We start from the raw sequence: 20680 nt of genomic DNA, 5'->3' as shown, positions 1-20680 counted from the left end.
GCAAAGTAAAAGCCTCTAAATGTTCAATACTACTTTCAAAGTGTGCTAAAAGAACCAGGAGCTCAGCGTATTTGTCCTAAGGCTGGGCTTTGGGCCTCCGGCAGTCAGTGCTCTTTTGCGCTGTGTCCACGACACCGTTTATGAGGTATTTGGAGTGATTTATGAGTGTTGCTTTTAGAAATCAGATCCTCTGGTAGCCTGTATGTTTACAGGACACTTACTAATGTGCTGAAATGTAGATTGTGAGCTCTCATCATTGCTGGTATTTTCAAACTTTCAAAAAAGAACATGGTGAAGGATAGAAGAGTTACATACGTTGGTGATAAGGGAATTGTGGAAGGGAAGCAACTGCAGAGAGATTCAAGAACATCTGAGGAGTTACAATGGCAAACTTAGCCCCTCTGAGTGTTTTATTTTGAAGTGAAAATTGTGATGAGGGAACTTGGCTGATTTCCAGTCCTATAGTACTAGATGCAAGTGTTTAAATTGTTGCAAAATTACTTTAATCTTTGACATTGTTTTCCACTTCTAAAGTGCTAATGTACAGTGAAGTACAACAACAAGAATTTACAGGCAAAATCAGCAGCAACTAGTACCCTGGAGAGGTACAAACAACACTGCATTGCTCACTTCCACGCTCTGGCTTCCATACATGCGGCTAGCACACATGTACACACACACACTCATACACATTTCCCCTGCCCACCCCCATATTTATACATTCTTTCTATATACATATGTGTTTGGTTGTTCCACAGCACTTCCACAACAGCTAAATAATCGGATGTGCACTTCCCTGGGTTTATGCGGCGCCTTCCCTGCATCCTGTTCTTGCTTCACTAGCCTCTCTGGCAATTGACTGGAAATATGGTCAGCCCCTACACTTTGCCGCCCTTGTGACATAAATCTGCCTCTTCCTCACTGGCTTCCTTCTAGTACTATACTGAGAAACTGTGCAAAGGTCCATTTCTTCACCTGGGCTAAATGTCAAACAGGTTAGCGTACAAAGAGAACAGACTGTTTAGAATCTGTTCATTCCAGCGTCATGTTTGCTCTACAGTCGGTTTTGCCATTCAGTGTGTCACAGATGGCCTCATGGTCCCCATTGCTGGAAGCTTGGCTGCCAGCAGGAACGTGTCCATTGCGCTCTGTTAAGAGATTGAAGGTAAAGAATTGGCATGGGTCCTTTTGTCTGCCTCCTTCCTGTAAGGGGCTCAGGAAGGAGCTGGAGTTTTTCCATTCCTGGAATGTGCACATCTCCATATGTGGGTGAGTGATTTTGCCCAGGTAGCCGGGGCTGGGAGATGCTGAAGATAATGTCCTCTGACTGCCACTTAGGAAACTCCCACTGTCTTCCAGAGAGTCCTTCCTAGGGTGTTCAAAGGAGCACCGATTCCAGTTTCTGTAGCTGTAGGCCCACCACCCCAGCTGCTTTCGACGGTGGCACTGGCATTTTAGAATTTGTATAAAAGCCCTCTTGAACTCTTTGCTTGAGCAAGGGTAGATGATTGGATTCAAGCAGCTGTTAAAGTATCCAAGCCAAAAAATCACCTTGAAGATCGTTTCAGGGGGCTTCAGAGCCGAAAACAGAGATCCTGTCCAGAAGAAACAACAGAGACAATATCTGAGATAATTGGTTTGCCTGCCTTTAGGAAGGGTAAATGTCCCATCAGATCACTGTTAGAATCTGTTTATTAAAAATCCTTAATGCATGTGGCTTTCATTTTTAGTCTTTTGGTAATGTTATTTTTGTTATTTTTAAAGCTAATAAGGAAATGCTTTCCACCATCTGAAAGCTAAAAGAGCACATCATTAATGTAGAATTAAAAATGAAAAAGCAGTCCTTGTGTTTATATGTACACATCTGTTGCACTAACATCTATTGATCCCAATGAAAGATCAAACCTCCATTGTCCAAGCTGTTGCACAATGCACACATGGAATAAGGTGGTGCCTTCTTCAAAGAGCTTTCGAATGCCATTTTTGGAGAAAAAGATCTAACTGTTCCCAGGCTTCCCGGAAGGAGTGTGTTCAGACGTACCTTATAACTTCTAATACATTCTCTGGCAGCTCCTAAACATCACCCCATTTATCTAGATTATTATGATAGTACAGACCTCTTGAAACCCGAAGTTAATTGTGGTACTTCCCACATCCCAGGCATTCATAACAATGGTGTAACCCAAACAAAGAGGCTATTTTATGAATACTTCCTCTTCCATTCACAACCAAATAATTTCCCTAAAGAGGCTGTCCAAATGAGAAACTCATACTGGGAAATCCATTTAATGTACTTTTAGTATTAAAAACATGCAATTGATCAGCTAAATTTAGCAAATGGGGCTTTATAAAAGAATGTATGACATTTTTTAAGCAAAAGAGGCATTCAACAGTTATCCAGCTGGGAAAACACCTTTGTGTCTGGCTAAAGTAATCAAAGAGCAAGGATTCAGGAGAGAATTCTTCTTTCAAGAATTGGAGTTAGATTTGAACAGTTTTTCAAATGGAAGGTGACACTCAAGCCTGAATGTCACATCTCTGAGAAGAGCGACCTTTTACACCAGAGTGGTTTCAGATTCCCTGGGCTGTGAAAGCAGCTGAGTCAGTTGTGACGGTCAGGATGCCTTAGTGGGGAGGGATATGATTCTAGGCATATTTCCCATCTCATAGCAATGTAGAGGCCATAGCCTGGGCCTCAAAACTATGCAAAAGGACTTCCTAGCTTCTTGGGTAAATAGCTCATATGTGCCACAGCAGATACGGCTGTTTATCTAGCTGACAGTGCTGGCCTGGTGCTGACTATAGGGGTCTGAGTCTCCTTAGCTCACAAGAAAGGCAAAGGGGGGTAAGTATGTATCATTCCTCACAGGTCCCACACACTGCCCTCAGTGTGTCAACTAGTCCCTGAGCTGGCTCAGAAGAGAAAATAAGATGCTGAGATGGCATCAGCTGTCTGGAGAGACTCTTCCTCCCCCTCACTTGGGCAATAGGAGTCAGGAAAGTTCCTGTGAATCCAGAATAATAGATTTTTTCTCTGGCAGTGTTTTGTGATGGTGCCAGCTAGCACTAGCTCTACCTGTTGCCTCGGAGCTAAGCAACATGCTAGTCCTTAAGGTTAAAATGGAGGTTTTACATTACAAGGTTCATAGTATTTCTTTCATGACTTCTGCACTTTACTGACTTTTTCTCCATGTGCAAGACTCTTGTAAGTTGAACCCCTGTCCCTTATTGCTTTGTTGCTGCTAATGATTTTCAGGGTTTGACAAATGCCTCTTCTGTCCATCTGATGGAGAACCTACATCTGTCGTGATTGATACTGCAGAAAGTACAGAGTACAACGTCTAACATCAAGAAACTACAAACTGTATTCAGTGAATTTCTGACAGATAAATAAAATCAATGCAAGTACTTAAACTGTGTCTTGTGAGTGTTACATACTCTGATGAAAGATTCAGCGGCAATTCATGTGATTCTATGGAATAAGCTGTTAAATGGGTGTCAGATTCTTGTAAAGCTTTAGAAAAAAGGATCTAAGTTTGAAACTGCAGCCAAGATGAGGAATATGCTCCAAAACCTCCCACATGCACAGTTGCAAACCTTTTCAGGATTCATTTTGTAAATAATTATTGCTGATATTTTCCCTTCAATTTAGGGAAAAGAGAAGCTTTGTGACTTTACAGAACAAGTACAAAGCATGATTATGTACAACAAGGAGCTTTTTGGAGCTCATACTGATAAACTTAAATTGTTTTCTGGAACTCCTTTAAAATGCAAATGATTTTTAGCTCTTAAAGCCCATTAAACCTCGTGAAGTGGCTAAGGAGCTCCCATTTTTTCTTATGTGTGAATGTTGAATGAGCAGTGGTGAGTTTTTCTGGATCAGTTGGTTTGCCTTTCTCTCATACTGTAACAATTGAAAATCTACAAGACATTCCTCTACCAGATTTAAATATTTTTAGGTGCGTTAAATACGGACAGAGTAAATGATATGGTATAGTTTTCAATAAAATAAAAAAAAATATTAAGGAAGTTTACTGACAAATTTTGTGAAATTCCCTAAGGACAAATAAAATGAGCTAAGCTATAGAGAAGAAAACTGGGAACGAATGCAGATAAATGAGTTGTGCTTGTATAATCCATGTTGCACATGAACTGAATATAACTACATACAGTGAAGACTAAGAGACTAAGTAGGGGAAGAAGGTAAAAAGCCGAGTGCTGAAAAATGGCAAATTTTTGTAAACTGCTTCAAGAAATCTGTGTTCCTTAAGAAAAAAAGGTAAGGAGCTTATGCCTATTTTTCATGATAATCTATTTTTCAAATGCCATTTGCAAAAAATGACAGCAGGCTATTTTCAGCAGCTGCAGCAAGCATTTTCAAAGCTCTTTTATATTAAAGGGCAGCAACACAAAAGAGCAGAGAATTTCCTCACAGCAACCCTGACTGACGGAGGCACCTTGTTTTCTAGCCTGATTCTAGAAGAATCACTGAGCCCTGATCAATCATTTAAAAGCTATCATGACCCTAGCTGAGTCATTAGCAGAAAATCTGGAAATAGATCAGTTTGGAAAGCTATGTGGTGATGTGATTTACAAATAAAGATCAGCATTTAACTACAGTAGAAAAGTTTTGAAACGAAGACATTCAGGAATAAGTCTCAAGGAGTTAATGAAAACACTGATCATTAAACACTACTTCATTCTCCACTTTTTCCTGGTTCTGCAAACAGCACAATTCAAGTGTTGCTCGACTCTTAAATTATACACAAACTAGTAGATTAAGTTTTCACAAGAAGGTGAAGAAGGATGCTTTTCTGAACAAGGAATATTAATCTGATAAATAAGCCATTGATTTATAGACGGGTGTGTTAATTGCTCTTACTTCACACTGATGTATTAAAACTGGATAGAATTCTTAACTCCTCTACCCTTCCTAATATATATATATATAGATAGATAGATATGCAACTGCTCTGATCGGAGATGGAGTTCATCTATGAATTTTGTCTATGGTGTTAAGCACTATTACTTCTTAGTTTTTTCAGAAATCAGGTGGTAGACGATTATTCCAAGACAGCCCTAGCAATAAGAGAAGTCACTGCAGTCTCAGTGAGAGTAAGTTCATATATAGGGGCACGACTCATTTGCTCTCAGATAGCACTTTCACCTGTCAATCATCCTGACTTCGTGCCATCCTCCTGATTTTACCAGTGGGCAGTCTGAGCTGGGGGAAGGTAAAAGCAATCAGCTGAAGGTCATGTGCTAAATAATTTTCACCATTAAGAAAGTTTTTGTTTTACCAGGAAGAGAACCATGAGACCTGGCACGACTCTCTTAACCACTAGAACTCACAGTGGGTAGTACAGCACATTCAGGGAATGCGTTTGGTGGGTCCTGCTACCTTTGCCACCACCCAAGAAAAAGCAGAATTCAAGAACATTTTCTGAGATTAACAGAAACTGATTGATGCATGTGATCAGATACATTGCTGGCCGTGCAGAGGCTATATGCGATGACCACATGATCATAGCAAAACTCCACCTATGAAGGGATCCATGGCTAATGAAGGGATCCTCCACCACCAAAAGCTACAGATGATCTGAAATGTAGTAGTTTTCTAATAGAACTTCCATCATGGTGAAGGAAAAAGGACTGAGGAGAGACATGACAATTTGTCTTTAAAAACATAAAACTTACCTGCAAAGAAGAACGAAATTAAATTGTTTTCCACATTCACAGCGGCAAATATATGAAGCACAATGATTTGAATTGCAGCAAGACAAACAGATTATGGATTGGGAAACACTTTCTGTCTTCCAAGACAGGAAAATTCTGGAACAAACTGCCTAAGAAGGGTGAAAAATTCCAACCCTGGAGGCTCTTAAAAACAGAGTAGACACACATCTACCGATTTATGAAAAGCTGGTCCAGCCTTTGGGTTAGAGGATGCACCGAATTACCTCTTCAGATCCCTTCCAGTCCTAGTTTCTCTGATTAACTCTGCAGAATATATCTGTGTTCCTCAGGAAAACTTTATGGCTTAAGTTTTGGCAGCCCAGCAGAGTTTTACATTTGCAGTACTGAAATCCCACTTACACTGTAGTCTTAGATCCCCTTTGTAAATATACCCATTATTTAGGTTGAGGATTAACTGTTAGAAAAGTGGAATGTCTGAGACAGATACTTATTTGGGCACTTATTCTCTTCAGGGCTTAGAAAAGTTTCTCAGTTTTTGTATTCTGTCCCTCCTCGCTGGGTGGAATCCGAGTCTGAGTTTTCTGCAGATTGAGAAGGAAAGCTGTTCTTTATGATCCAGAAGGTGGTTTAGATGGATGTTGCTATACATGCCATGTACTTCTAAATATAGTTTAATTTGGTGACTATTAAGCAAAGCTCCACTGCCTTTCACCATATAAAGATATGAAAAATATTTTGATTAGCTTGTGTATTTTTAACATTACCCTTTTCCCTACCTTATTCTTGGAATTAACAACAATACCTTTTATTTAGCTGCATACATACTTTACCTCATAATTAACCTGTCAGGAGCAAACAACTGCGGGCTATTTTAGTACCTTGATAAAATGATAAAACTAAGCCTACTAGACACACTCTCTAAACATCAGACTAATATTTCCTCCCTTAATCTCCAACTACTTTCCCATCGCAGTCTGATAAACAGATTAAATATTTCCCTGTACTGATTTAGATTGCTTTTCAAAATGTCTGGAGAATTTTGCATATGATTATCTCCTCAGTGATTTATTTGTGATGAGGGTAGCCAGAGTGACTTCTCTACTCAAACTGATCACTTTCCTGATGCTTCATGTTTAACAGCTTCATTCTAAGGGGATGTATGTTTTCTGTTCTCTTACTTTTCTGCACTAAAGCGTGTGATTTATTAAACATAGCATCACAATCTTGCCTCTGATTGCAACTTTGACACCAATGAAGTTTTTGCAAAGCCCGTGTCCAGCACAAGTGGAGAACAGGAAATATTTCGGAGATTCAGTCAACTTGATCGGTTTTGATTGTTTTTTGCCCATTAGTTTAACCAGCTGTGCTCCCCAGACTTAATAGAGCTATTCAATTTGGAAATACACTGAGCAACAGCAAATATCATAAAAAAGAAGAAGTATTTTATTTAGTAAAAGCTAATTTCATTTAGGGTCTGACTGGTTCTTTATAATGAATGCTTTATTACACACAAAGTCAGTAAAGCACCCTCAATGAAATTAGGAAACATTGTGGGAAACAATTTCCCATATTAATTGTCTTCACATATTCTGCAGAATATCTGGCCGGAACATCACTGAGCCGTTACAATTCAGAGTCCACTGGAGTTAGTGGGAGTCTTTGAAAGCCTTTGTAAAGGCCCATAAGGATTTCAGTGGACTTTGGAAGAATCCTGAAAATAGCAGGGTGAGCAGCAGGAAAATCTTCTGAACTGGCTTAATCCCCATACTCTTAATTAAGGAAAACTCTTCACTGAAGGAGGTTTTGATGTAGCCCTCTGCAGAGCAGAAACACACGAGCGCACGCACGCACGTACACACACACTACTCTCTCATATTTCCTGCTCTGTTATTTTTCTTCCATCTAGGTGTCTGCTCCTTTGCTACCTCTCGCAACCGACCACTGTATTCCTACAGAAAGGAGGGTGGGAAAGGTAAGACCTTCTATTTAAGGATCCTTAATGTAATGGTTGGTGAGCCTCTTGACAAAAGGGTAATACACAGGACATGTTTGAGTTTCCACTTCCATTTTATGGAAGAAAGAACTTAGCATCAAAATTACTCCTGCCAATGCAACCAACCAACGAGACAAAACCCCCCAAACTACTTCCAGGAGAAGGAGAAAACTTGCTACTCCAGTTGTGTGCATACACAAGGTGATCAGATACTATAGTGATTAGCTAGAATTTAAATCTGAAAAATAACACGTAAGATAATGTTTATGAGCTAAAACTTTTAAAATTGCCTTTGATATCTCTGTGCCATTTTGTAGTAGCTCTGTGTGCTACTTCCAGCCACACAGAGGAAATAAACAACTATGTATATGTGATCAACAGTTGCTTGTGATGACAGTCATTTGTGAAATATCACTGGGTTCCATTGTGTGGTTATATTTCCTCCCTTTATCCTTCATGCAAGGGAGATATATATATATTTTTTTTTTTTTTTTACACGTGATGGGACTGAAAGCCAAGAACTTAATAGAATTACAGAATCATTGCTGTGGGAAGGGATGTTACGGGGTCTTTTGTCCAGCCCCCTGCTCAAAGCAGGGTCAACACTGCATTAGGTGCCCTGAAGCCTTCCCTTCTCCAGGCTGAAGAAGCCCTATTCCTTCACCCTCTCCTCACACAATGTGCTCCAGCCTCGTGATTGTTTTGGTTGCCTCCACTGGACTTACTCCAGTTTATCGTTGTCTTCCCCTGCATGGATGCAGTACTCTAGACACGGTCTAATGAGCGTTGAGTAAAAGGGCATAATCACTTTGCTCCATATACTGGCTCTGTTCCTGTTACACAGCCCAGTGTGCTGCAGCTTGCATCTGACAGGGACATTTGAATAGTTTTACATCCTATGTTAATGTTTGTGTGAGTCATCTTCATGGGAGAGGGTGTTCTCTGTGTGTGCATTTTCAAGAATGCCATATATTTATTATTTGTAGCTGGTGGGAGGAAAATTTTAAACTATTAATGATTTTTTAAACTAAAATTAACCATGTTCTCCTTTACTGTCTGCCTTCTCTTTAATATCTCTGCTTTTTCTTTTTCTGTCCAGGCATGTTCATTTTCCAGTTACTTATTTCCTTTCTTCCTTTTAACTTTTAAATATTTATTTCTACTCTCCTTATGTCTTACTTAGTTTTTAACTCCAACTGCTAATCTCTTTTCTAATCACTTTATGTTGTGATAATTGACTTTCTCTTAATTAAACATCCATTTTTGATAAGTTGTGTATTTGATATCAATTAAGTATCTAAATTACTCATAGAATCATCAGTTCTGTTCAGAATCAAGTATTTGATACTTAGATTAGATAATAGTTGGGCAGGAGTACTGTGAATTTCCTGGATTTAAGGAGAAAAAGTCTCTATGGATGAGTTTTGGGTTGTCAGGTCCTATGTTTTCTGCCCGTTACAAAAAATCACATTTCAAAATCTTCTAAATCTAGTTTTGCTTAGATGAGAGCCAACCTAGGGTGAGTGTATGTTCCTGTTTACTGGAACAAATACAACATTTGTTTTTATTGAAACAAAATGGTCTGGAGTTGTTTAAGTGCTTTGCAGTGTGTCAGTTGATATTCCAGTAATAGCAAACTAGCTACAATAAAATATATCGTGAAACAACAATGGGGTAGAAGGAGAGCTTCACTGCACAGGTTTTTGTCACTGTCTTAAGATTAAAGAAAAGCCATAAAATTTGAAACTACTTGTCTCTATTCGTAACAAGTAGAAAATGAAACGTTTCAAAACTTGAAACACTGAGTGAGGGTATTCTGGGGAGAAAACCACGTTCTTGTTTGAATACCATAAAATGGAAATAGTTAGAGAATTGGTAATAAGTATTTGAAAGTTTTGTTATAGAGTCTGGTCAAATTTAAAATGTTAAGATAACCTTGGAAGGCAAACATATCCTCCTTCATTCAGAGGAGAGAATTACTCCATTTTTGTGCAGATTGGAGTAATTCTGACTGGAGTTAAATCTGAACTTTTCAACCTTCTCCACAAGAGAAAATTCCAATGTTTTAAAAATCGCTGTAGTGATGAAAAGCATTGCAAAAAAAAAAAAAAAAAAAAGATAACAAATGAGTTCTGAAACATGAAAAACAGGCAGCTTCAACAATACCAAACCCTGTCTCTCAAGCTGTTCTCGAGAAGACAACTTTTGCAAAAATGAGTATTGTTTTGCAAGACATTTGTTTTATGATGGAACTGCGAAACTGCGAAAAGTGACTTGATCAAATTTGTAATGTGATCAGCGAAAGACTTTCCCAGTGCTAGGCAGCAGATGGCTGCTGATGGCCTGGCTGGGAACCTCCGCTTCTCCCCTGCAGGTCACGCTGCCATGGCTGCTGCAGCCGTCACTGCTGGTAGCTGCTAATGGCTGAGCGACGGCCACTTCTTAATGAACAGGGAAAGTTCAAATGCTACATGTGTATAGCTAGTAAAATTCTCCCTGTAAAAGTAATAAGCTGCCTCTGACCAGAGTTGTTATGAGTATGAGTTTAGAGAATGCGGAAAGGATGTGTTCATCTTTTATTTAAGCTTTCTGCAGTCCTTTTTACCACATGCTTAGCCAAGTCAGCATGCCAAGGTTTTAAAGCTAATTGGATTTCTAAAGCTCCTGATTTCTTTCCTTCCAGCATTCAGTGTTTGTTTACATTCTCCCGGACTTATTTAATATAGGAAAAAACCCCACAGTTTACAGACAGTAGAGGATGAAATAGAGAGTATGGTTATAAAATTAAGAGTTGATCAAGCTGGGAGGGACTGCAGGCCTTCTGGAGAAGAGGGTTAGGATAACAGTGAAAAAAGATCTTGAGAAATAGGAAAAGCATCCAAAATCAACAGAATAAAATTAAATAAAGGAAATTAAAGGAAGGATGGTTAAATTATAACTACTACAAACCAGTAACGATGGCTAGCATTTGGCTGTTGAGCATGCTGGTGTCTCTGTGGGATGCCTTGGGGTGCATATCCCAGCAGTGCCCGGGCTGCCAGGCGGGGGGACACCATGGGGATCACAGCAGCTCGCAGTCACCAACATGCTGCAGAGCTGCACTCCCGTGTTTGTGGGTAACTTATGTGTGTGTGTTGGGGGTAGCACTTTGCTGTTGAGGAAGGAGGAATATCAAGTAAGGAATAACTGACTAGAGAATGATACTGCAGAAGATAGTGTGGGAGAAATAGAAATACAAATACAGTGCTGTTGCAAGTACTCATTCTTCATTGTGTTAATAGGTACATTAAGTATATATGTGCAAGGATCTAGGCCAGCTATTAAGAAAAGTGTCCTCGTTGTGAGGAATTTAGGTCCTAGAACTGACTGCCTATAGCAGTTGCGGGATTCTCTTTGCTGGAGCCTTCTGGCCCTACAGTGAGCAAACACTTGTGAGGGGTGATGAAGGTATCATTCAACCAGTCCTCAGCCCTTGAGTCTTTCATTTCCCTGTTTTCCAGCTGAGTCACGGAATTCACACAGAGAAATCTCCCCTAACTGTCCTGACAGGGTAAAAGTGGTTTATACTCATTCCTCCATCCAAGTCAAACAGGGAAGTAAAAGTCTGCAAGCCAATACATTATTGGTATTAACTAAACTCAGTAACTCCTACCAATCTAAGGCCTGATCCCGTGTAGACGAGTTTTTAAACAGGCAAATGAAAGTAGCAGACATACACAAATCTGACCATAAAGAGCACTTCCCCCTACAGATACGTTCATGAGTAAGAGCAAAGCCTGAGGAAAACATTTTCCTTGCTGTCTTGTAGGCTGAGAAAGGTTATTGTTTCTGTTTTCTTATCCTAATTAAAATCCACAATTTCTTACCATCCACACTTTCTCTTTCTAATAAAGGGTGCCTCATATTTCAGATGAACAAATCACTTCCATGAGACCTGCATTAACTTCATTCACAATGGCTCAAATTTGAGAGCCTTTTAAAGGCTCCAAAAATAGAGACTCATCTGCAATGACCAAAATAAAACCAGGACTTTATCTCCCTTGAAGCTTTGCTGATGGAAGTTGTAGTACAGATAGGGATCAGGTCTTTTTACAAAAACCCAGAGTTGCTACACCTTCTTATATTACAAGCAATTGCAAAGCAGAGTAGCTATATTTGCATTTTTAAAGGGACAGTGCTTACATATTTAATCACAGAGCTACTAACATTGGCAGTCCTGGCATGGTAAGATTGTCTCTGATAAGCAGAAGTTAAGAGATAATCTGTCATTTCCAGAGATCCTGCTCTAGTCTGCAGTCCATGGCTGTCCTTCCTACAGTGTCATACAAAAGATGATGATGCTTAAAGCATTGAGAGTTGAAAATTATTTTTAAAAACTTATGGTACAACAGACCATTTGCAAGTTGATATTTAGAAGAGCAGTAGAAAAGACAAATAAGAACTTTATTTGCCCAGCCCAGAAACAAAAAGAAAGAGGAAATCTGTAGTTTAAAAAAGAATAATAAAAAAAAAGCAACAGGATTAAGGTTTTTCATGCCCCATCCACAGTTGTTATATTAGCAAAAATTCCGAGTATGTCTTGAATAACAAAATATGGAGGTACAAGATATGGAAAATACATGAGATATAGAAAAATTCCATCAAGCACTTACATTTGTGACACAAACCCTATATATCCTTGTATATACTAGTCTACCACCTCTCAGTCCAGAATAGCTATGATGACTTACACCACGGGGAGGATTCACTTGTGTTTAAATTGTGTTGCCCTCACATAAATATGATAAAATCAAGATCAATTTTAGTGAGAATCTTGTTGGGTACTCTAAAACTGACAGTAGATAGGGACAGAAACATGATATTGTTGCTAGTTTTATTTTGTCCAAAAGAGTTACAGACTTTTGCAGCTTGGTAACTAGAAAGAATACGGGCCAAGCTTATGCTTGTTTTGCAAAGGATTAGCTGATTAAGGGTCTAGAAAAGCTAATCTAAGTCTACTGACATTTCATTTATTATACTTAAATATCTTCAATTACTGGGCATGCTTTGGTGTCTTTTTCTCCCCTTCTCGCTTCTGATTTATAACTGAGGCAATCTGTCTTGGACATCATTGGTAAATAATAGGACTCTAGCATGGAATTGAATAACACAGCTACAAAGATATTGTATGAACTTCCACTATATTTTTTCTCTTCTGTTACTTAGAGACTGATGGTTATTGCTTTTCAGTTTCTAGGTATCACTTGAAAGCCCATCAAAATAGCTCAAAATCTTGCAGTGGGCTACGGAGCATGACTTTAGTGAAGATACTAAAAAACTCATCACTTTTTGTTCATGTCTGTATTTCACAGGTAGGTACACTAAAGAACATGCAGCTGAGATTCTGAGGTATGACCTCAATGCTTCAGGGCCATATGCACCTGTATAACTTTACTCAGTGCTTTCATCATGACTACCAACCTGAGCAGTAGCACATGTGTTTGCAAGTGCCTTTGGCATAAGGACCTTGTGTCCACTGCCTTGCTGGATGCTGAAATCAGTGTTTCCTCTGAAATTACCACTTCTCTCCTGTCTTTGATTTCAATAGTTTTGAGATTTCCTATTGCTGCCCAGTGGCTCAGTCCTGAATATTTTTCCTTGGAGCTTTCTGATCACCTGAGATAGGAGTTGCTGCCATCCCTGAGGCTGAATAGTCACCATGAGTCAACTTCTTGGTATTCACGTTTTTCTGTATTGCTTTGCATATTTGTTTTTGTAAGACTGTACACTTTAAGATTTCCCTTTGTTCCTCTGACCTGCAAATTAAAAACCTATATGGGAAGTACCCAGTCCTTCAGAATTTATGCAGTTTCATCTGCTTTGATAACAAACAACTTTGTTCTAAAAAATAGAAGTCTGTAAGTAACTGGTAATTGGCATCCTTTGTAAACCAAAAGGCTTAAACCAGGGCTTAAGGGAGGCTATTTTAGTAGTAATATGAATCATCTTGAAATAATCTAGTCCTTCATGTGTGACAAAACATGGTGTACTGGTCAAAAAATGCCCTTATGATGTTTAGTTTTACAGGAATTGGCTAGAAAATAGGAGGAGCAGATTCCTGCTATCACCCCTGCAATTGAACATTGTACCAGAGATTGACCTGCAAGTGGGCAGAGGGTCAGGTTGCCACATATATCATTAATTTGTCCAAATTCTGTATAACTATTAACTTGAGGGCATCAAATCTAGAGAGCTAGGTTAGTTAGAGAGGGGAAGAGGGGGCAAGACCAAAATGAGATGAAAGACAAACCAGGCCTAGAGCCTTGCAGAAAGCGGAACCCAGCAGCATTGACAGCACTGGACCTAATGCCTTGAAGTGTTTCCCATGGGAAACTAAGTGGCCTAATTTGGTATTCTTGGTGCAGAGATGCAGAGGTTGGCCTGATGTAACATAAATCTACATACTGTACTTGAATAACATTTTATTTTAAGAATAATTTTGTATCGGCTGACTTACAGCATGCAGAATATTTTTGTATTCTTTTTTATTATTTTATAGAGAGGTTTCAAAAGCTTAATATATAGGGATAGTCAAAACAGTTGTATCTTCATTATGAGGCTCTTGGGACCTTATCCCACTGCCAGTTAAGTTACAAGAATTTTGTTTCTGACTTCAGTGGATAAGATCACAGGTTTTGTGGGAGCAGGGAGAGTTAGGCTCTGAACTGGGAAGTGAATAATGCTCTGCTGATCTCCACTGGAGTTAAGCACTAGGCTGGGGAAGTTAACATGCTTTGGTTAAAGTAGTGGAGGTGGTGAGTTTTCCCTTTACGCTGAGTGTGTGTGTGCGTGTGGGTGTGTTGTGTGAGGTCTGAGTCTGGGAGAAGACTGGCAAGCCCAGTCTCATATCTTATTTAACAGGAATGAGACTAAACTTTCACCTAGTAGCCAGGGGGAAACATATGATCCTTCATTTAGGTTTCATTTTTTTAAGACAAGTATTGGCATAAAATTGGATATTCCTTTGTTCAAAGGAGGGAGTTTTAATGAGTGTTACCTTATTTCTGCAGGGCTCTAGTCTTTAGATAAAAATCATCTATTTTACTCAGTATTTTTCAGCAATGCATATTTAATATAGTCCTGATGCCTAAGAAAGGATTTGTATGAAGGGGAAGAAAAGAAACATTTATTTTAAAGAAGCAAGATATTTACTCTTCAAAGCTGAGTCACGGAATTTATGGCACAAGAAATTGTCTCAAAGACATATGTGTCTTCATTTTATTTTTTGTGCTGTACCACAAATAATTTTGAGTGGCAAGACAACTGTTTACAAAGCCATGGAGCATTTATGAATGTCTGCAACAAGGATATTCTATAGCTCTATTGCTGTCTGGAAAGAATATCTGGTAGCTACTGGAATAAAAACAAATTTCTCACATGATTCTCTTTCATACCAGTTTTGCTGCATCATCAGGTGCTTAACACTAAAGGCAGCATGGTACAGTCCTACAAAAAGAGATTGTGGGTCATTCTTCGTGCTGATCATTTCATGATGCTCAGTACATCATAGTGTCAGTGCTGTAATTCCTCTCTGTAGCTGTATACAGAGCTCTGTCAGAGAGCTTTCCTTGCAAAGCCTTTTGATTCTTGCTTGAAAAACACTCTGTAAGTGTTAATATTATTTCTTTTCCTTTGTTGTGAAATATTTATTCAAGCAATATCCCTCCTTTCAGCACCGCATCAGTTCCCAGTATATATCTGTCACCTGATGCAATAATCCTTTGTCTGGGATATCAAAATGGGTAGCTGCGGCATATATTGAAATGCCAGAGTGGAAGAATTATAATTTTGTCTGGGAAACTAGTAGAAGAGCTGAGAACACTTTTAACATGAAGGAAACTCCTCTACATATAAGCAGATTTGTTAAGACATGGTTTTGGGGTGTTGCAGAAATAACGTTTACCAACTTGTCAAATCTTTTGTGCTTGGATCCTCAGAAATCCAGAGCTGCTCTGCTAACGCCATTCTGCAGAGTCATGGCATTTCTGAGTGAAACAGGGAGCAAAAAAATAATAGTAAAGATGCAGATGTGAGGGTATGATTTGGGTTAATGGTGCAAATATAAGGTGTGAGAAACACAGGCTAAGAGAGGAGCCTATCCTTCCAGTATATCCTTCCAGTCTGGACTCAGTGACAGAAAAGATACTGTAGTTTGCAGTCCTGCACTGGTGAGCGAGTGGGTTGTGATTAAAGCAGCCCAGAGCACCTATGGAGAGTTTTGTAAATCATCAATACCTTTTGGATTCTACAATCTGCCTATCACTGAAATTTATTTCATACCATTGTGTGCTTTTTGTAAGGGTTCTTAATAGCATTTCATTTAATTTTGTGACTTCAAGACACAAAGCAAAAGATTTCTGGTATGAAGAATGCAGCACACCGCAAGCTCCTTAAGAAGTCTTTCTCCACTGGCTCTACCATCTCCTCCAGTTAAGAATGCATATCAGGAAAAGGTGTTTTCCCCATCTGTTTTAGTGAGCAATGCTTTAGTCATGCCTAACATCATTAATTAGCTTTGCACTGATACACAGCAATGAAAAATACAAGGTTCTGGAGTGTGCTGAATAAATTAAAAAAAGAGATCAGGGACAAGGAACAAACCCAGCCCTATTCCTCGTCAGCAAAACAAAGGGAAAGTACCTACTGTTTAAATGCATTTGGATACTGTATTGAATACTATGTATACCTTTTTTTCCCCGTTTCTTAGGGGTGTCAGTTAAGAGTTGGGCCTCTGAAAGGATTTCTAGACAGAGGACAGGAGAGCCAGCAGTCTATATTGCAATGCCAAGATTCTGACGTTTTCACTCTTCTAATTGACGCAATGCCAACTCTTTCTGAACCTCAGCTCTGTGGGGCACCAAATGCTCACAGCGCTGAAGTGCACTCGCTCCGGGTCGGGTCAGAGCCACAGCAGTGGGTTTAGCCCTTCAGCCCACCCAGCACCTCTGCCAGCACACAGTGTGCTGTGGTGGAGGCCCTCAGTCTGTCACCTCAGGCATCTGTCTGATGCCTTGAACACAATTTATATGAGGGATAAAATTGTATTGTGACAAGCAATACATTCTCCACTCAGGTGTCTTAAGCAACGACTGATTAAACCTCCCAGGAAAGACCAGCAGTTTTGAAATAACTTCTCAAAGGGAAAACTGACACTCCTTCAAGAAACTTAATTGTCTCTCACATTGCTTCTGCCCTGTGACCATAATGTTTTTAGTGGACTGGTCTGCATCTGTGTTTGTTGAACAGTGCCAGTAGCTATACTGGCTTCTGCTAGCTAAGGATATGCTCTACTGCATTCACATTTGCTTTTTTTCTCCAAAGTTCCTTCAGTAATTCAAAATCAAGGAGGTAATCTACTTTATCAGGGGATTATGACCTACTAGCTACTACTGGTACCATATGGTGAAAATATATTTCTATCCACAGGTATGCATTTTTGCAATAGTTGGAAATTTGGTCTATGTTATAAACATTCTTTAAGAGCCAGCACAAGAGTAGCTAAAGTAGCCAAAGAGAACTTTGCTAACAGTTTTCCTTCTGTTTGGAATTTTTCACATCCTTAACATTAGCTTTATGCAGATCTTGAATCGTAAAGATTTTTCAGTTTATGAAACAATAAGCTAGAGATTATAAAGTTGCCCTGCAATAGCTTAAGTAGTTGTCTTGCGGTAAAGATTCTAGTCTAAATGATATTACACATTCACTGCAATTATAATTTTATAACACTTCACCAGGACCAGGTTGCTGAACTCAGTTTAGTTTTCTACAAGTGTCTAAAAATATTCGCTTACCGCTCAATTAGAAATATTTTGGTAGGGTAACTAAGTAAACACGAATACAGAATATTAATAAAGGCTCTTTCTCCCTTTTCTTTTTCCACCTCTTTCCATATTTAGGCTGCCAGATTGTCTGTGTCTCAGAGAAATTAATTTTGGACAGATATTTTTGAGAGTTTAGTAATTCAATGTCTTGAGATATTCCACTTCAGAGGTCATGCTACTATTAAAGACAATACAAGCAAATTTCACAAGGGCTTGGGAACACAGAGCAATGTGTTAAGGCTACATCAAATGCTTTAATAATATTTTAAAGTTGAAAGTGAACGAAGTGGCTGCCAAAAGCTTACATGGCAATCTCCTGAAATGCCTGAACTAAGACCTACTGAAACCAATGAGAACCCTTCTGTGAGGATCAGTGGATTTCGTGTGTTTGCTTTTGGGGTTTGATCAGTGACATTTGAACTGAGAACTAGAACTTTTTCAGCTTCCCAAAGCTCAGGGGAGTTTTGCACCTCATCATTAGATCAGGTTCATTTCCATTTAAGACACCTAATAATGCCAGAAGACCTACTGTATTACAGTCTGAACATCTAACAGTAAACTAACACAAGAACATTTCAGTGCTGAAAGTCTTTTTGTGTTCTTATCTAGGATTTTTGTTAAAGCATCCTATAAAAATGTTTCTGAAACCTAATTCAGTTCAAACAAGGACCATAAAGGGGGATTTAATATATAAACTCTGAAGATATTGTCCCCTGATTTGACATCTGCCCCATCACTGAGAAGGACTACCAGATAAGCAGACTTTCTGCAGGCTGCACACTTTACAAAATTTCAGCACGACTCTTTGAAAAAGCCAACATCGGAAGTTAATTACCTTCACTTCCCTTCCTTTCATCTGTTCACTGCAGTTCTCAAAATGATATCTGCTTGTCATTCATCTGATTTTTTTCTATGATATTTTTGTAGTAAACAACTAACCCTTTTCCTCCCCCTCCCCTTGCAATCCCTTGATCACCAACTTACCTAGTGGCAGAACAATGAAGAAAGGTAGCCAGCACAAGATAAACATGCCAACCACAATTCCCAACGTCTTGGCTGCCTTCTTTTCTCTAGAGAATTTAAAAAGTTTGAAAGCTAAGGAGCTCCTGGGATTGTGACTCTTGGATTTGGTGCTGTTTAATGTGTCCTCATGAATGTTCCTGTAATGAATCCGTAAAGTCAGCTCCTTGGAGTTGGACATCTCTTTCATAACCCCAGCTTCCAGGTTTTTAGTAGTCCTTTTTGCCACTATGTAGACCCGACAGTACATCACGAGGATGACGATTAAAGGAATGTAAAATGACCCCAAGGAAGAAAACAAAGCATAGAATGGTTCTTCAGTGATACGGCACTCTTTATCGTCCTTGGGTGCTGGTTCTTTCCAGCCCAGAAGAGGCCCAATAGAAATCACCATGGAAAGGACCCAGACACCTAGGAGAGCTAAAATTGCCCTTCTTCTTGTTACCAAAGTTGGATACTGGAGAGAATAACGTACCCCTATATATCTATCTATAGAAATTGCACATAGACTTAAAATAGAAGCTGTACAGCATAGCACATCAACTGCTGCCCAGATATCACAAAATATCCTCCCCAAAACCCAGTAGCCAAGGATTTCCAGTGTAGCAGAGAATGGAAGGACAGTAAAACTCAGCAACAAATCTGCTATTGCGAGGTTAATTATGAAATAGTTTGTAGGGATTCTTAAATGTCTATTGCAAGCAACAGAGAGAATTACCAAGATATTACCTATAATAGCAAAGAGTATAAAGGCACCTAGGATAAGCCCCACGATTATTGCCCTACTGATATCCAAGGCAGGTGAATCCAGATTGCTTGCTGTCTCATTGGAGTTGTTTGCAGAAAGATTGCCATTATTTAGTGCAGAAACTTTCAAATATCCCGGTATCGATGAATTGGATTTATCGCCAAGGTAGGTATTCATCTTAAAAATCATCCTCCATAGCAAGTTATGATTGGATCCCTTGCACAACACGCAGATGGTCTGAGTTCAGTTGAAAGTTATCTCTCTACCCAAGAAGTTGCTGCAAAGCCCCGGCCAGCTTTAGGTAGAGAGCTCATCTCCCCAGCCAGCTGTCAGCTATAAGCACGTGAAACTCGCACAGCGTGAAGTCCTCTGAAGCCTGTCAGAAATAATAGGCTGTTCAAACTTGCTTAATTTCTCATACGAACTCGTTTAAACAGAAATTAGCAGGCAGAAGTCTTGGCTGGAGCTCGAAAGTAGCTGTTTCGATCATGATGTCCCTGGAATAAAAGACAGGTTTACTGTTTTCCCTTGTGCATTGTGGTTCTGTTGGAAGGGTGCCCCTGTCTAGCTGCTGTGACATGCGTCTCCAAGAAGGGTTTGTCAGCATTTAGGCAGCTCTGCATGAACTGGCTGCCTGCTCACGCTGCCTGGGCTGGTGACATCACCGCCGCCCGCCCCGGCACAGCGCTAGAGGGCAATGCGGTTCCAGTCAAAACTCCCCTGCCAAAGCCTGAAAGCTGAACAAATGGAATATATCAATCTTAATTAAAGCGTTTGCCACATAAATCTGATTGGAAACCTTTAAAAAAACAGTTTCATTACCTGAGAAAAATATACTCAGTGAGATGTGGTGAAAAAAGCAATTTCAGTACAAAATGATCTAGCCTTTCTCTCACCAGGAGAATGTATCTGAGGTTATTTTGCAATCGAAGTGAATCACATGCCATTTTAGAGAGCTAATCATCTCCCACCTTCTAAGGACAAATAGGTAGGTTCCAAAAATCCCGAGTTAATTTGTAGATTCAGTATTTAATGCTGGCATAAAAAGATACATGGAGTAGTTTGTTTCCAATTGTAACCTTTCTGTTAATAAAGAAAAAGTGACGGGTGATCAAAACCAAAATCTCTATTAAGATCTTTATGTTTGTTCTATACTCCTGTGTACCAGGCACATCTGTGGCTTCATCTCCTCTTTTCTACCTAGATAACTTTTCTAAGCATAGGTACATTGTGAATCCCAGCCTTGACAGAGCTGAGCACCCTTACCCACAGCCAAAGTGAAGGCAGTGGAAAGTATTTAGTAGCCTTTTCAAGGTACTCTTTATGCTTAAGTGTCTTCCTACATCTTTGCTAAGGGCCGTG

At 39.4% G+C, this 20680-nt stretch overlaps 1 protein-coding gene across 1 annotated transcript; it reads right to left on the bottom strand.

Annotated features, from left to right (window-relative positions):
• Nucleotides 1–906: 906 nt before the first annotated feature.
• Nucleotides 907–19507, bottom strand: ADRA1B (adrenoceptor alpha 1B). The gene is made up of 2 exons (XM_075509718.1): nucleotides 18535–19507; nucleotides 907–1595 (listed from the first exon to the last, which is right to left on the bottom strand). Exons 1-2 carry the CDS (start codon nucleotides 19505–19507, stop codon nucleotides 1033–1035), a joined length of 1536 nt encoding a protein of 511 aa, XP_075365833.1. The 3' UTR covers nucleotides 907–1032.
• Nucleotides 19508–20680: the final 1173 nt, after the last annotated feature.

Source organism: Mycteria americana, chromosome 8 (genome assembly GCF_035582795.1).
Source record: "Mycteria americana isolate JAX WOST 10 ecotype Jacksonville Zoo and Gardens chromosome 8, USCA_MyAme_1.0, whole genome shotgun sequence".
Taxonomy (NCBI): domain Eukaryota; kingdom Metazoa; phylum Chordata; class Aves; order Ciconiiformes; family Ciconiidae; genus Mycteria; species Mycteria americana.
The sequence above is the reverse complement of the archived record's forward strand: the minus strand, read 5'-3'. Positions and strand labels throughout refer to the sequence as shown.

Bases quoted from the DNA above. Each gene is read 5' to 3' on its own strand.
- ADRA1B (XM_075509718.1), bottom strand. From the start codon at position 19,507: ATGATTTTTAAGATGAATACCTACCTTGGCGATAAATCCAATTCATCG. The intron at 1,596-18,534 runs GTAAGTTGGTGA...TCTTCTGGACAG, and splicing joins CTTCATTGTTCTGCCACTAG to GATCTCTGTTTTCGGCTCTG.